Consider the following 13,009-nt stretch of genomic DNA (forward strand, 5'->3'; position numbering starts at 1 on the left):
GCACATGTGTACATCTGTGTACCATGTATGTGTGTTTTGCAAAAACCAGAAGAGGGTGTTGGATCTCCTGGAACTGGAGTTACAGGTGGTTGTGACCCACCATGTAACTGGAAATTGAACCCAGATCCTCTGGAAAAATACCCAGTGTTCTTAACCACTGAGGTATCTCCACCCCTACCCTCCATCTCCTCCTCTTCCTTCTTTTTTTGAGACAGAGTCTCACTCTGTAGCCCTGGCTGATCTCAAACTCATAGAGATTGGCTTTCTCTGCCTCCCTAGTGCTTAGGATCAGAGGAGTACCCCACCACACCCAGTGCTGCTGCTTCCCTCCTCCTCCTGTTCCTCTTCCTCCTCCCCCTCCTCCTCCTCCTCCTCCTCTTTCTCCTCTTCCTCTTCCTCTTCCTCCTCTTCTTGTGTGTGTTGAGAAAGGGTCTCTCTGTGTGACAGCCCTGGCTGTCCTGGAACTCACTTTGTAGACCAGGCTGGCCTCGAACTCACTGAGATCCACTGGCCCCTGCCTTCCTAGTGCTGGGATTAAAGGCGTGTGCCACCACCCAGTACTGGTTCTCTTCTTTTAAGACAGTTCCCACATCGTCTACCTCTTTCTTCCACAGAAGATTCACAAGAGGGGAGATATTGGAGCTGGAGAGATGGCTTAGTGGTTAAGAACATCTGCTTTTGTAGGGGACATGAGTTCAGTCCCCAGCACCCATTGTCTGGTTATTCACTACCACCTACGACTCCAACTCCAGGGTTCTGACACCCTTTGTTGGCCTCCAAAGGGCACCTTCACTCGTGCACACATAACCCACTCCCCGCACACACAGACATCTAGTTAAAAATAATACATCTTACAAAGAGGCAGGAAGAAATGTTCTCAGGCCTCAAAGGGTAAGACCTTACCCAGGCAAAGCAGAGTCCTTAGGGTTCCAAAGTGACTTGGAAGTCAGTAACGCTCTGCCGAAGTGAGAGGGATGTAGGAAGTGGAGGACTGGTGACTGTAGGGGCCAGCCATTGCCACGTGGATGCCAGGCCCAAAGTCACGAACGGCCACACCCATCGCCAACCACTTCAGAACTCCCCCTCTCTCTTTATTTGTCTCTCCTCCCAGGGATGTTTGGGTACGTCCCAAGGAGCACACTCAAGATCCCAACCCAGAATACAGCTTCATAGACAGCATGGCCCATATATAACTGATTCCAGGGCCCAGGAGTGATTGGTTGACTCAGTCTGGCAAAGGCAAGTAGGGGCGAGGGTCTCCAGGGAATGGCAGGTCAGGCACCCGATTATAGTGGGCCATCAGGAAGATGCCGGCCGTGCCGCAGATGAAGAGAGAGAGCATGGCCAGGAAACAGACACGGTCCAGCACTCGGCCCACCAGGAACCACTCCTCATTCCCCTGAGGGCAACAACACACTGTGGGGTAGAGGTGTGACCAGGGGCAGCATCTAGCCTGGGTTCTGTCTTTCACTGTTAGGTCCACAGCTGGCCTCCATTCCCTGCTCTTCAGCCTTCTCACCTCTGTCTATACCAACCTGTCCCCTTTCGTGGTATCCGTCCCATTGCTCACTCCCCCTCCCACTTCCAAGGCCTGCTTTTTTTGTCCCCAGAGCTAAGACACCCCATTCATTCTGTCCCCATGCTGCGCTAGAGTACTCGCCCACCCTGCTCCAAGCTTACACTGTCAAAGTGACTCTGCTGGCGCCGGGCACGGGCCATGAGGTTACAGGCCTCCACGCAGGCCTGGATGGCTGGGGAGGCTTGCTTCAGGCTTCCACAGAACTCCTGGCTCTGCCTCATTTCTGGCCCATTTTCTGCTGGGAAAATAGTCAGTGGGAGAAAGCTAGCAGGGCTGTGGGTTCTTCCCAGAGACCTGGCCCCCCTCTCTCCCACTTGAGCACTTGCTCAGCATTTATCTGCTGTGCCCAGCTCTGTCTTCATTAACTGGACAGGATAGTCCTCAGTGGCACCCCTTGGGCCTCACCTAGCTTTTCTAGTGCAGCTTGCACCAATCCATTGCGCTGCCTCTGTCTGAAGAGGAGTTCACTGCGTGGGAGATAGAGACCCCCTTCCTCCCGAGTTGTGATGGGCCATCCCGAGGAGGAGCCATTCTGGAGCCGCAACCGGGCATCCTGGACAGGAGCGGGGCCCCGTGGGCGCACATGCATCCATAACAGCTGGGGCAGGAGCCTCAGGAACACCTGTAGAGGGTTTGTTCTGGTAGGCGCCCCCTTGGGCAGCCAGGGCAAGCTTGGGAATATAAGCAGGAGATGGGCATGAGGGTTGTACCTTAGGGGCAGCAACTGGGTCTTGGTCCAGTTTGACTACTTTCTCCTGGACACAGAACCAGTACCCTGAGCTTTTGTGACTTTCAGAATCATCAGAGCACTTTTCTCAGACTCTAACCCTCTGCTCCCTGCTAGAATAGCCTAGGCTACTGGAACGTACCTAGGGATTCTACATTTGCAACACGATTCTCAGCTTTCTGCTACAGGTGGGCTGCAGGGCACATAGACAGCTAGGACAGAACCCTCTTTCCTCTGCTTTCTGGGAATAGGTAATATTGGGTAAGCTCCCTAACCTCTCTGTGTCTCCGTTTTCCTATCTGTTTAACGGAGACGATACACCAACGCCCTCTTAAGGGATTTTATGAATGTTAAGGAAGTTAGTACCCGTAATATATCCCTGGGCACTGATATCATTTGCCTGCTTTAGACGTGAAGATATGTATCGCATAGATTTGCTGCTAAATTAGAGAGTAGGGACATGGGTGTGGAGCGAGTCATGTGTGATTGGGAAGGACAGATGGATGCCCAAGGGGACAGGGAAGTGCCTTGCCTTGCGGACTCCCCGGGCCATGGAGTGTGTGTGGGGGGACCTCAAGGACACGTTGAGCACCACCACTGAGTTCACGACGATGAGGATGGTCACCACCATGAGGAAGGTCAGGTACCTGTCCAGGGTCAGGCAAGCAGGAGGCTGGGTATCCATTAGGCACCTCATACCCAGGTGCCACACACCCTGCTTCCCTCGGGCCCCCTCATGACAAATGCCCCAGGAAGGGAAGGGGGTACTGGGGATGTAGCCCACTGCCAGAACATTTGCTTAGCAAGGCTCCACCCCCTGCACAGGTGGTGAGGAGTGGGAAACAGGTGTGAGGACTAGCCTTACTTGCTGATGAGCGGCACTGCCTGGGAGGTCTCAGGCACCTTCTTGGCCACGAGGAAAAGGAAGACGGTCTGGGCCAGGAGCACGTTGATGGCCACTGTGCATTTCTGGCCGCCCGCTGCCCATGACCAAGATGACCTCAGAGCAGGTTCCCCCCACACCTCCTGAGGAACTCCCTTACCCTACAGGGAGCCCACTACCCTTGTACTAGGATTATGGTGCCACCCTATGCCGTGACCAGTCAGGCCTGGGCTTCCCCCTCCCACAGGCCCAGGTACCCTTGGCAGGAAGGAAGTAGATGAGGATAGCAACGGAGGAAATGAGCACGCAGGGGGCGATGATGTTGATGACGTAGAAGAGGGGCTTGCGCTGGATGAGCAGGTAGAAAACCACTTTTTGGTGGCCTGCCTCCTCTGCTGGCGCCACAGGATCCAGTAGCATCTTGGCTGGTCGATGCCGGATGGCCCATTCTCCATTCTCTGTGGTGAGCACAGGGAATGTGACCTGGGTAAATGTGTGGCCTGAACAGCCAAGTCGCAGGGGCACAGTGGGATAGAGATTGAATATTGATCAATTATTGTAGGAAAGGTGAGAACTTCCCTGGATCCTTTCTTGCATGTACACGTGGCATATGTATACACACTTATACACATGCATGCATACACTCACATATGTGTAGGTGCATGTGTATGTGTTGATGCATGTGTGTGTTTATAGTGTATATACATAGAAGCCAGAGACTGACATCAAGTATCTTCCTCAATCACTCTTTACCTTTTATCTTGAGATACGGTCTGTCCCTTGAACCCAGAGCCTTACTCTGGGAATCCCTTGTTTCCATTCGCCTTGTGCAGGGTAGGCTGCCACTTCTAACCAGGGTTTATGTGGGCTCTGGAGACCTGAATTCTGGTACGTACAGTAAGTGCTTTACCCGACAGAGCCATCTCCCCAGCTTGCCTGCCTTTCTCTTTAAAGGTAGTCTCCCTGTGTAGCCTAGGCTAGCCTCAAACTTTCTGTCCTCTGGAGGGTTGGGGTCACATACATGTGCCACCATACCTGACTTTCTGTTGGGATCTTTTGAAAACCATATTCTATGATACACCGCAGTTTTCATATTGAGGTGTGTGAAAGGGCATGGCCTTGGTCTAACAGGGGTCCCCACATGGGGGTTACCTGTGAAAGCCTCGGGGTCGATGAAGATCCACTCAATGGCTTGTCCATCTTCCTGGCTCAGCTGCAGGTTAATCTCACTGGTGCTGTAAGTCTGAGACCTGGGGTCAGGAGTGAGGGTAAGGGGAAGCCAGGCAGACCTGCTCATGAGGTCACAGACACAGTGATCTAAGGGCAGCTGTGGGCATTGGGCCTTGACGTATACAGTGCCACATCCTTGAGTTCCCCATCAAGTCCCAGGGTAGCATGCAGGGGAACATGCCTGGCCAAAGGCTTCAGGGCTACTCTGTCCCTTCTACTGCCGCCAAAGACCTTTGGGTAGAAATACAGGCTTATCATAAGACTATCCTTGGGGGCCTACCAATTTCCCAAGTCCTCTTGGAATCCTTACAATTCCTCCCAAGATCGCCATTCACAGCTTATGGATGAGGGAACAGACCCAAAGGTCCCAGGTGTGGCTCAGGTCACATGCTGGCTTTGGCCAGTCTTCTCTTTTCCAGGGAAGCCTGCCTGTCTATGGTCCCATGTGTATGCCGGCATGCCTGTGTGTTCTTACCCACACACTCCAGACATTAATATCTCCCCTGGGGACAGAGGCAGGAAGCTGGAGCAATGGAGGATGGGTGAGAGGACTTAGTAGGAGGACACATAGGTACAGGTGATGGGTCCAGGCCACCCGGCCTTGAGGTGCCTCCGATGCTGGTCCCCCGCACCCAGTCCCCTCCTAGCTCCCTGAGGCTCCCCCACTCCATCAATTGTCTCACTGGAAGATGAGAGAGCAGTTCTGCCAATCGAAGGGGAAGTAGGTGACAGAGATGGAGCAGGAGGAGCGGAAGATGGCAGGTGGCAGCCAGTAGATACAACCGTCAGGGGACACGAGCACGTTGCAGTAGAGGGCCACCTCGAACACACCATCCACACTGTTGGCATAAGGCAGGATAAAGAACTGTGGGCAGAGATCCCACAGCCCCAGACCAGCCCTCTGCCTTGCATGGATGAGATCTGAGAGCCCCAGTCCCCCAGATTGCCACATTCCCGATGGACGTTCATCTAGTAATTCATGCATCACCCCATCACCTCCCGACCACCTCTGCTCTGGACTGGAGATGAGTACCGAGAGCTGGGAGAGACAGCACCCCCACAACCACCCTGTAACCCTGGCTTCTCTTTCTCGGTGTTAATAACTACAGTAATGGCAGAATAGGTAATATTATCAAGCTCTTGCATAGTACCTCGCTCTGAATGAACTATTTTTGTGTGTCGTAATGACCTTTCACAATTTCTCTGGTTGTTAAAATTGGTTCCTGATTTCAGGGATGGGAAAAGCCCATCCAGGTGGCTAACACACTACAGGAAGCCAGGTCTGGCGCCCTGGACTAATACCTGTGTCTGGGGTCCCGCCCTTAGCCTGGCACCTTGCAGCACTCCGCTTTCCTCTTTTTTCCCTTTCTCCAACTTCCCTCATCCTGCTGGACCTTGGTACCCTTCGTTTCCTGCCCAAGCCCCCTCCTCACTTGTTCTCCAACACGATATCTGGCCTCCAGACCATGGTGGATGGCACCCTCAGTATCCACAGGCCTTCATAGTCTTGTGGGTCCCAGCGCAGGCGATAATCACACCACTGCTATGGATGAAGAGGCAGTTGCCGAGCCTGTGCCCTAGGCTACACAGGGCTGGTGAATGGCAGGCCAGCCTAGAGGGCCCAAGAGGTTGGGTGGAGGGCTGGGGACGGGGCAGGAATGATGACAACTGAAATAAGCAGAAAGGTACAGCAGGCGACTTCTTACCATTTCTATCCAGACGTTGGTTGTGAGGGCCTCTTCTCGCTCATTCTGGGGCACAGAGAGAGGGCTAAATCTCCTACACCTCCCCTCTCCGTAGAGCATGGTGCCTATCATTTTCCCCTCCTGCAGCTTACCAGGGAGATGAGGTTGGTCAGGGTAAGCTTCAGGCTGACGTTGACCACATCTGAGTCGTGCTCAGCGGGCCGCAGATGGGGGTCGTAGTTTCTCATCAGGTCAGCAAACAGGCGCTCCTCTTGGTTGAGGCTCTGGATCCCTGCAACTGACAGGGAGACTCATTCCAGCGGAGTGGGAGACACAGAGGAACAAGGTGGAGACTCAGGGTGCTGGGGCTAGGGAGAACACAGATGACTCCCAGACCCTCCATCCACCGTAGCCTTGCGGTCCTGATCTGTTCCTTCCACCCCTTCCTCCCAATGAAGTCTCAGGTCCCCTTGTGTCACACCCAGGCAGATAGCCAGCAACGGCAGGAGGAGCGGAGGTCCCCGGCCTCCATGCATGGTGCCTCAGCTCTGCTCAGCGGCCGGTGGGACAGTACCTCTCTAGGTCTGGGGGTGGGGGTGGGGTAGGGTGGGCTGGCGTGTCATGTGTCAGCCGGCATTCACATCCTAGCCATCCCTGCCAGCTCGAACTGGCCCCACCAGCTGTCTGACCACAGCATTGTCAGCTGTTCCAGGATATGTCCAGTCTGGGCTCAGATTACCTGGACCAGTCAGGGGGATGAGGGATGGACTCATCCCCAACAGAGACAGGACACCCTCAAAACTGTCTCAGCAGAGACGTCCGGCCCTCAAACATAGTCGCTTCAGTTGTGTAACTATTTTTTCTCCAGCTCGGAGACTCCGCAAATGGCCAAGGACAGATGGATGTGGGAGGGGAGGTGGTGCTGAGGAGGCTGGTGGTGGCTGATCAGGGACCGTCATTCTGTCTCAGGGAGCTGTGAGGATGTTGGGTAGGTGTAATTTCTACGTGGGGTGCCCGTGATTTTAACTTAGTATCTCAACCCTTTCCCAGTAGCCCAGTGCCTCTGTGGGTCACTTGGTCCACTAGACCAAGACACAGGAACGAAGCACCCATAGAGTGTCTAGTTTTTGATGGGGTCATATCCTGTTTTCATTTACAAGAATGTGGGGCTCCATCTTGGGAGGCACGTGACCCATAGGCCACAGACTGGAGAAGAAGGCTGCATGGATAAAGCAAGACTATGGCATTGACAATCAGGGAACCATGGCATCTTCTCCCATGCCCTGAGACAGGGGACACAGAGCCAGCAAGCTTTGTCATTAGGAGGGCTGGGAAGGGTCTCGAATGTGAGGGGTCCTTGTGACTAGGCTACCTGTGAGCAGTGGCTTGTCAGTGGGGCTGAAGTTCATAAAATCATCCAACAGATAATGGCGGGTCCTGTGAGAGGCTGGGGAGACCCAGGGATGTGTCAAGCCGCTTGGGAGACTCACGGGCCACTGGGCAGGCAGGCCAGACTTTAGGATGTGTGCCCCAGACTCAGAGGAGGGGGACTAATGGGGAAAGGACTGGGGAATGAGCCCCAGCTACTTTTAGGCTTGTCACCACTAAAGGGTGGGATTGGAGCTGATCTAGGAGCAGGGACTTGCTGCTAACTGTGTCAGTACTTGGGCCACCTGTCATGTGGCCAGCTATTCCCAGCAGTCTGGTCAGAGTGTGTTAGTATTTGGCCCCTAAGTGCTACCACTTGAGAGCTGCCCCAGGCAGAGGAGGACACTAGGAAACTATATCCTCCACCTCACCAGATGTTGGTGACATTGCAGCGTGTTTTGTTTTCTATTTTATTATCTTTTAAAGATTTATTTATTTATTTATTTATTTATTTATTTATTTATTTATTTATTTAATATACAGTGTTGTACCAGAAGAGGGCACCAGATCTCATTATAGATGGTTTGTGAGTCACCATGTGCTTGCTGGGAATTGAACTCAGGACCTTTGGAAGAGCAGCCAGTGCTCTTAACCTCTGAGCCATCTCTCCAGCTCCGACTCAGAACCCGGCCCCCTTGAAGGGCCCCAAGTCCTTCATGTGCCACCAGGACTCTATGGATGGGTGCAGGGAGCGGTGGTGACATTTGTCTTCTTCCTTCATGCCTCGTATTAACCCCTCTTCCACTGGGTTACCCTGTGGGTGGCTTGTCCTTGGTGCCAGATCTGCTCTGGGTCCCTGTTCCCTCTGAAAGCTCCTGCTTTCCTGCAAACACCCGGGAGACGTTCTTTTCCTGAAGGGTCCAAAGTCAGAGATTCCTTCCTACTTCGAAGCCCCTGGCCCTCTCATTGCCCTCTGGTGTCCCTCAAATATACTTCCTTCATTCTCTTCTTGGACATCAGTGTGTCTGACTCAACGCCTGTCTGGTGCGCCTTTGCCAAAGATGAGCAGTGGTCTCTGTAGTCAGGTAGTGGTGTGAGCAGTGGCCTTCTGCCGTTCCTCTACCCCATCCACCCTTCCTTGCCATGAGTGTCTGGGAGAGAAAAGGGGGTGTAAAAGTGCTCCCCCCACCTACACCCACCCTTGCGAAGACTCACTTCTGCTTGTTCCCCCAGTGCTCTGGGAGAGAGGTCTGGGAGCTGGCTTGTCATTCTCTGCAGGGCAAGTCGCTTAGGAGGGGTGGAGTCTCCTGGGAGATTCCAGTGTGGAGAGGGAAAGCCAACAAAGAAAAAAAAAAGTATTATATAGGTCTCTCTCTATTCCAGCTGCGACTTTCTTGCCACCACCTATTACAGAGGCTGGAATGGGTGACTAGTGACACCTCCTCCTCAGTACCCACGGGATGAACGGAGTTCTTAATGGAGTGTCAGTGCTGTACAAATAGTTGTCATGCTTATAGATCAACAAGAAAAAGGCCAGGTGCTGGTGGCACACGCCTTTAATCCCAGCACTGGGAGGCAGGGGCAGAGGCCAGCCTGGTCTTCTGTGTACAATCCAGGCACACATTTTTCATCTACACATTTCCAGTCTGTGACTGGCTCAGTCCGCAGGTTCTGAAGTTACAGATACGGGTCATACCCCATGGATCAAATCATTACACGATTACATTGGTTCACCAAGGAGCCTGGCTTGTTGCTGTCTGCATGTTTGTTTGTTGTTGACTTGACACATGCTAACATTATCCGGCAAGAGGAATCTCAGTTGAGAAAATGCCTCCATCCAGATTGCCTGTAGGCTAGTCTGTAGGGCATTTTCTTGATTAATGCTAGATATGAGTGAGCCCAGCTCAGGAAAGGCAATGCCTCCCCAGGGTTCTGAATTGTATAAGAGAGCAAGCAGAGGAAGCGATGAACAAACAATCAGGTAAAGTAGTGCTCCTCCGTGGCCTCTGCTTTAGTTCCTAACTCCAGATTCCTGCCCTGACATCCCTCTATGATGGACTAAAACTGTAAGGTGAAATAAACCCTTTCTTCTCCAACCTGCTCTGGGTCACAGCAACAGAAACCCCAACTAAGACCAGATGCTCCGGGGTTCACAGGAAGGTTTTTAAGAAGTTTATATTATTGTATAATGATGTGTTTGAGGGACCTGCACATGCCATGGCCATGGTGTGTGTGTGTGTGTGTGTGTGTGTGTGTGTGTGTGTGTGTGTGTGTGTGTGTGTGTGTGTGAGTGTGTGTAGGTCAGAAAGCAACATTTTTTTCCAAGACAGGGTTTCTCAGCTAGCCCTGGGTGTTCTGGAACTTACTCTGCAGATAAGATTCGCTTTGAACTCACAGATCTACCTGCTTCTGTCTCTCAAGGGCTGACTTTAAAGGGTGTGCTACTACACCTGACCCAGAGAGCAACATTTGAGAACGTGTTCTCCCTTCTACTTTTATTCGGGTTTGGGGGGAATAAAACCTGGGTCATCAGGCTTCTATGGCAAAAGCTCTTGCTCACTGAGCTGTCTTACTTGCCTCCCACCCGGTTTTCAAAGCTTACCTTTTTCTTGGTAATTAATTAATTAACTTTTGGAGACCGTCTTGTGTAGCCCAGGTTGGCCTCAGGCCAGCTATGCAGCTAAGGAAAAGCTGAGCTCCTAAGCATCATGCCTCTGCCTTCCCAGCTGCCAGGACTACCAGGCTGGGTTTGACGGGGATGCTGGAGATCAAACCCAGGGCCCTGTGCATACTGGATGATTGCTTTCTCCCCTGAGCTGGTGGGAAAGGAGCAATAATGGAGGTTCCTTTCCTGCAAGAACATAGGTGTAAGATACGGAACTGTGGCGGTCAGCTCCCAACCTGAGGCAGCAAGCATGAGGAGCAAGGCCAGGGAGATGTGGAAATCAGTCTAGGTGGGCAAGAATTTGCGGTCTCCAGATGCTTTTTTATTTTTATTTTTTTATTTTTGAGGAAAAGGACACCTGCTTGCTTAAGTTGTGTCTATGGCTCACTGCATTTTGCCCTTGAAGCCTAGTTCACTCATAACTGATGTGCTATCCATTGAAAAGATTGGCAGTTCTACTGGACTGGGGAGTACAGGGTTACCCTACTCTGCCTCCTAGGAAGCTGGTTTTTGATTTTTTTTTTTTTTTTTTTTTTTTTTTTTTGTTTTTCGAGACAGGGTTTCTCTGTGGTTTTGGAGCCTGTCCTGTGTTGCGGGAGGTCCTCCCGCTCCTCCAGCCTATAGCTGCTGAGATACCAGCCCATTGGGGCATGGTCTCTCTCTCCCTTTAAAAAAGCAGCGACTTCCCTCTCCCCCCTCTCTCCCTGCTCCGCTGGCGACTAGACTCGCTTCCTGGTTGTGCAGAGGGCTGTGATCTGTAAGTTTCCCCCTTTAAATAAATACCATCTTATTAATCATAATTCCCAACTGGTGTGGCATTGCTTGTGACTTACGACTCCAGTCCTGGAACTAGCTCTTGTAGACCAGGCTGGTCTCGAACTCACAGAGATCCGCCTGCCTCTGCCTCCCGAGTGCTGGGATTAAAGGCGAAGCTGGTTTTTGAATGTGACATCCTGGATCCTAAGGAGATGGTTCCAAGTCAATCATGGAGGACCAGCCCTGACAGCACCTCAGGGTGCTGATGAGATGCACAAAAGGCACCCTCGGTTGGGTGTGGCATTTGGGAGCTGTCATCTCTGGAGAATCCTGTCTCAGCTGGGACTAGGAGGACCGTACTAGTCCTTGGACCTGCTGCCAGCAGCGCCACCTTGTGGCAGGATTCCAGCAGTGCCACTGAATGGCAGAGAGAAGCAGCCAGTAATGGCAGACGAGGACCTCTTCCAGTTCTTTGTGTAGAGGGATGGATGGGTAATTCTGGGGAGGCCTGGACTCCCTGCTTATCTGGTATGTGTTGGATCAAGCTGCTTTTGCTGAACTTCACCTTGAGTTTGTATGGATGTAATTAGGGTCTGTTTGGGTCTGAGGAAATATATTGAGCTGTGATGACCTTACCTCTGTACAATAAGGAGGTGACTAATTGTCACCTGTCTGCCACAACAGGATGCAGGAATCCTGGGCACAAAACCCCTCTGACCTGTGTCCTGCAACCCAAGCCCACAAATGAGGACCAGGACAAGAAATGATCCTTGGAGTTCCCTAAGTTCCTAGAACATAGGTCCTTTTACCCCAACAAGCAGATTCGGTGTTAACAACTTGCGAATGGGGCTTAGTGCATGCATGCATAGTGCAGATGAAGATCCTGAAGCTGAGGGTTTGGGTGCAGCTAACTGATGGGGATGCTTGTGCAGGCCTGTGGATTCCATCCCCAGCATCATAAAAAAATATAAAACCAAGGCTATGACAGGTATGGCAGGGCTCTGAAGACCATACCGTGAGTGAAACAAACCACCACATACTCTGCTCCCCCAAACACATTTATTATCCCCCACAGTTCTGAGGGTCCAGAACTCGGAAACAGCTCAACTCTCATCTGGAGGCCCTACCATGTTCTACTGGAAAGACCCCCTTTCCGGTTTACCCACTCCCGTGGCTGCTGTTAGGGGAATGTTTCTGCAGAGCCTCTGTAGCTGGCTTCCTAAAGAGAGTGGGAGGGTGGGAGGGGAGACCACTGTGTCTTTTTTGTTTGTTTGCTTGCTTTTGTTTTTGTTTTGCGAACCAGGGTCTCACTGTGTAGCCCTGGCTGGTCTCAAACGTACAGAGATCCACCCGCCTCTGTCTTCTAAATGCTGGGGTGAGAGGTGCATGCGACCATGCCCGGCAAGAGCAACACTGTCTTTGTTGGAATATATCATCACCTCTACCTCATTCTACGTGTTACTCTGAACTGCCAGGTACATTGGCAGGGGCCGCCTCAGTTGTGACTCAGGAGGCGGGCTTTGCAGGCTCCATACGCTCAGGCCTAGCCTCCTTGCACCTCACAGGACTTGGGATAGTTCTGAATGCCAGCCTCCTTTAAGATAGGGCTGACAGCTGTGGTCAATAAGACAATCGGGTACACATTTAAATTTGAATGTGGGATAATTCTTTATCACAGGTATGTCTCGTGTATTACAAAGTAACCATAGTTTGGGGAACCTGGGGACAAGGAGGAAAGGATTTGGTGTAGGGGGACCTTAGGGGGGCTGGGGCCTGGTGCTCTGAAATACGTGTGACTCAGGCTGATGGGGCTTAATTGATGCCAAGCATGACCCTCCCACACCAGTCCCCAGCTTCTTAGAAGGACCCAGATAGAATGACCATGGGGTCAAGGGCCAGCAGATGACATTCTGGACAGTTCCTCACTATAGAAAACCTCCTTCCCTTGGGGAATAAAGAGGGAAGCACTCCCTCTTGGGTCCCAGGTGGGGACTGAGAGCCTGAGTTTGAGGGGCAGGTGGGGAAGGAAGAAGAGGAAACAGGATGCTTAGTTCTGACCTGCCCTGGAAGGGAGCAGGCAGAGAAGAGTCGAGGTTGAGGGGTCCCTTACAGAGCT

The 13,009-nt window shown here is 52.2% G+C and overlaps 1 protein-coding gene across 1 annotated transcript; it reads right to left on the reverse strand.

The window, feature by feature from the left end:
• Positions 1-1,225: 1,225 nt before the first annotated feature.
• Chrng (cholinergic receptor nicotinic gamma subunit) lies at positions 1,226-6,640 on the reverse strand. The gene is made up of 12 exons (XM_005361746.2): positions 6,586-6,640; positions 6,257-6,396; positions 6,126-6,170; positions 5,853-5,962; positions 5,103-5,258; positions 4,342-4,439; positions 3,447-3,647; positions 3,172-3,286; positions 2,839-2,953; positions 1,985-2,201; positions 1,681-1,814; positions 1,226-1,399 (listed from the first exon to the last, which is right to left on the reverse strand). The coding sequence occupies exons 1-12, from the start codon at positions 6,638-6,640 to the stop codon at positions 1,226-1,228; spliced, it is 1,560 nt and encodes a 519-aa protein (XP_005361803.1).
• Positions 6,641-13,009: the final 6,369 nt, after the last annotated feature.

This window comes from Microtus ochrogaster, linkage group LG4, assembly GCF_000317375.1.
Source record: "Microtus ochrogaster isolate Prairie Vole_2 linkage group LG4, MicOch1.0, whole genome shotgun sequence".
Classification (NCBI taxonomy): Eukaryota; Metazoa; Chordata; class Mammalia; order Rodentia; family Cricetidae; genus Microtus; species Microtus ochrogaster.

What these genes read in the sequence shown, in the direction of transcription:
- Chrng (XM_005361746.2), bottom strand. Translation starts at nt 6,640, where the DNA reads ATGCATGGAGGCCGGGGACCTCCGCTCCTCCTGCCGTTGCTGGCTATC. An exon ending in GTTGCTGGCTATCTGCCTGG is followed by an intron (nt 6,397 to 6,585) that starts GTGTGACACAAG and finishes TGTCAGTTGCAG; the next exon opens with GGATCCAGAGCCTCAACCAA. An exon ending in GCAGTGCCGCTCATCAGCAA is followed by an intron (nt 2,954 to 3,171) that starts GTAAGGCTAGTC and finishes GACCCTGGACAG; the next exon opens with GTACCTGACCTTCCTCATGG.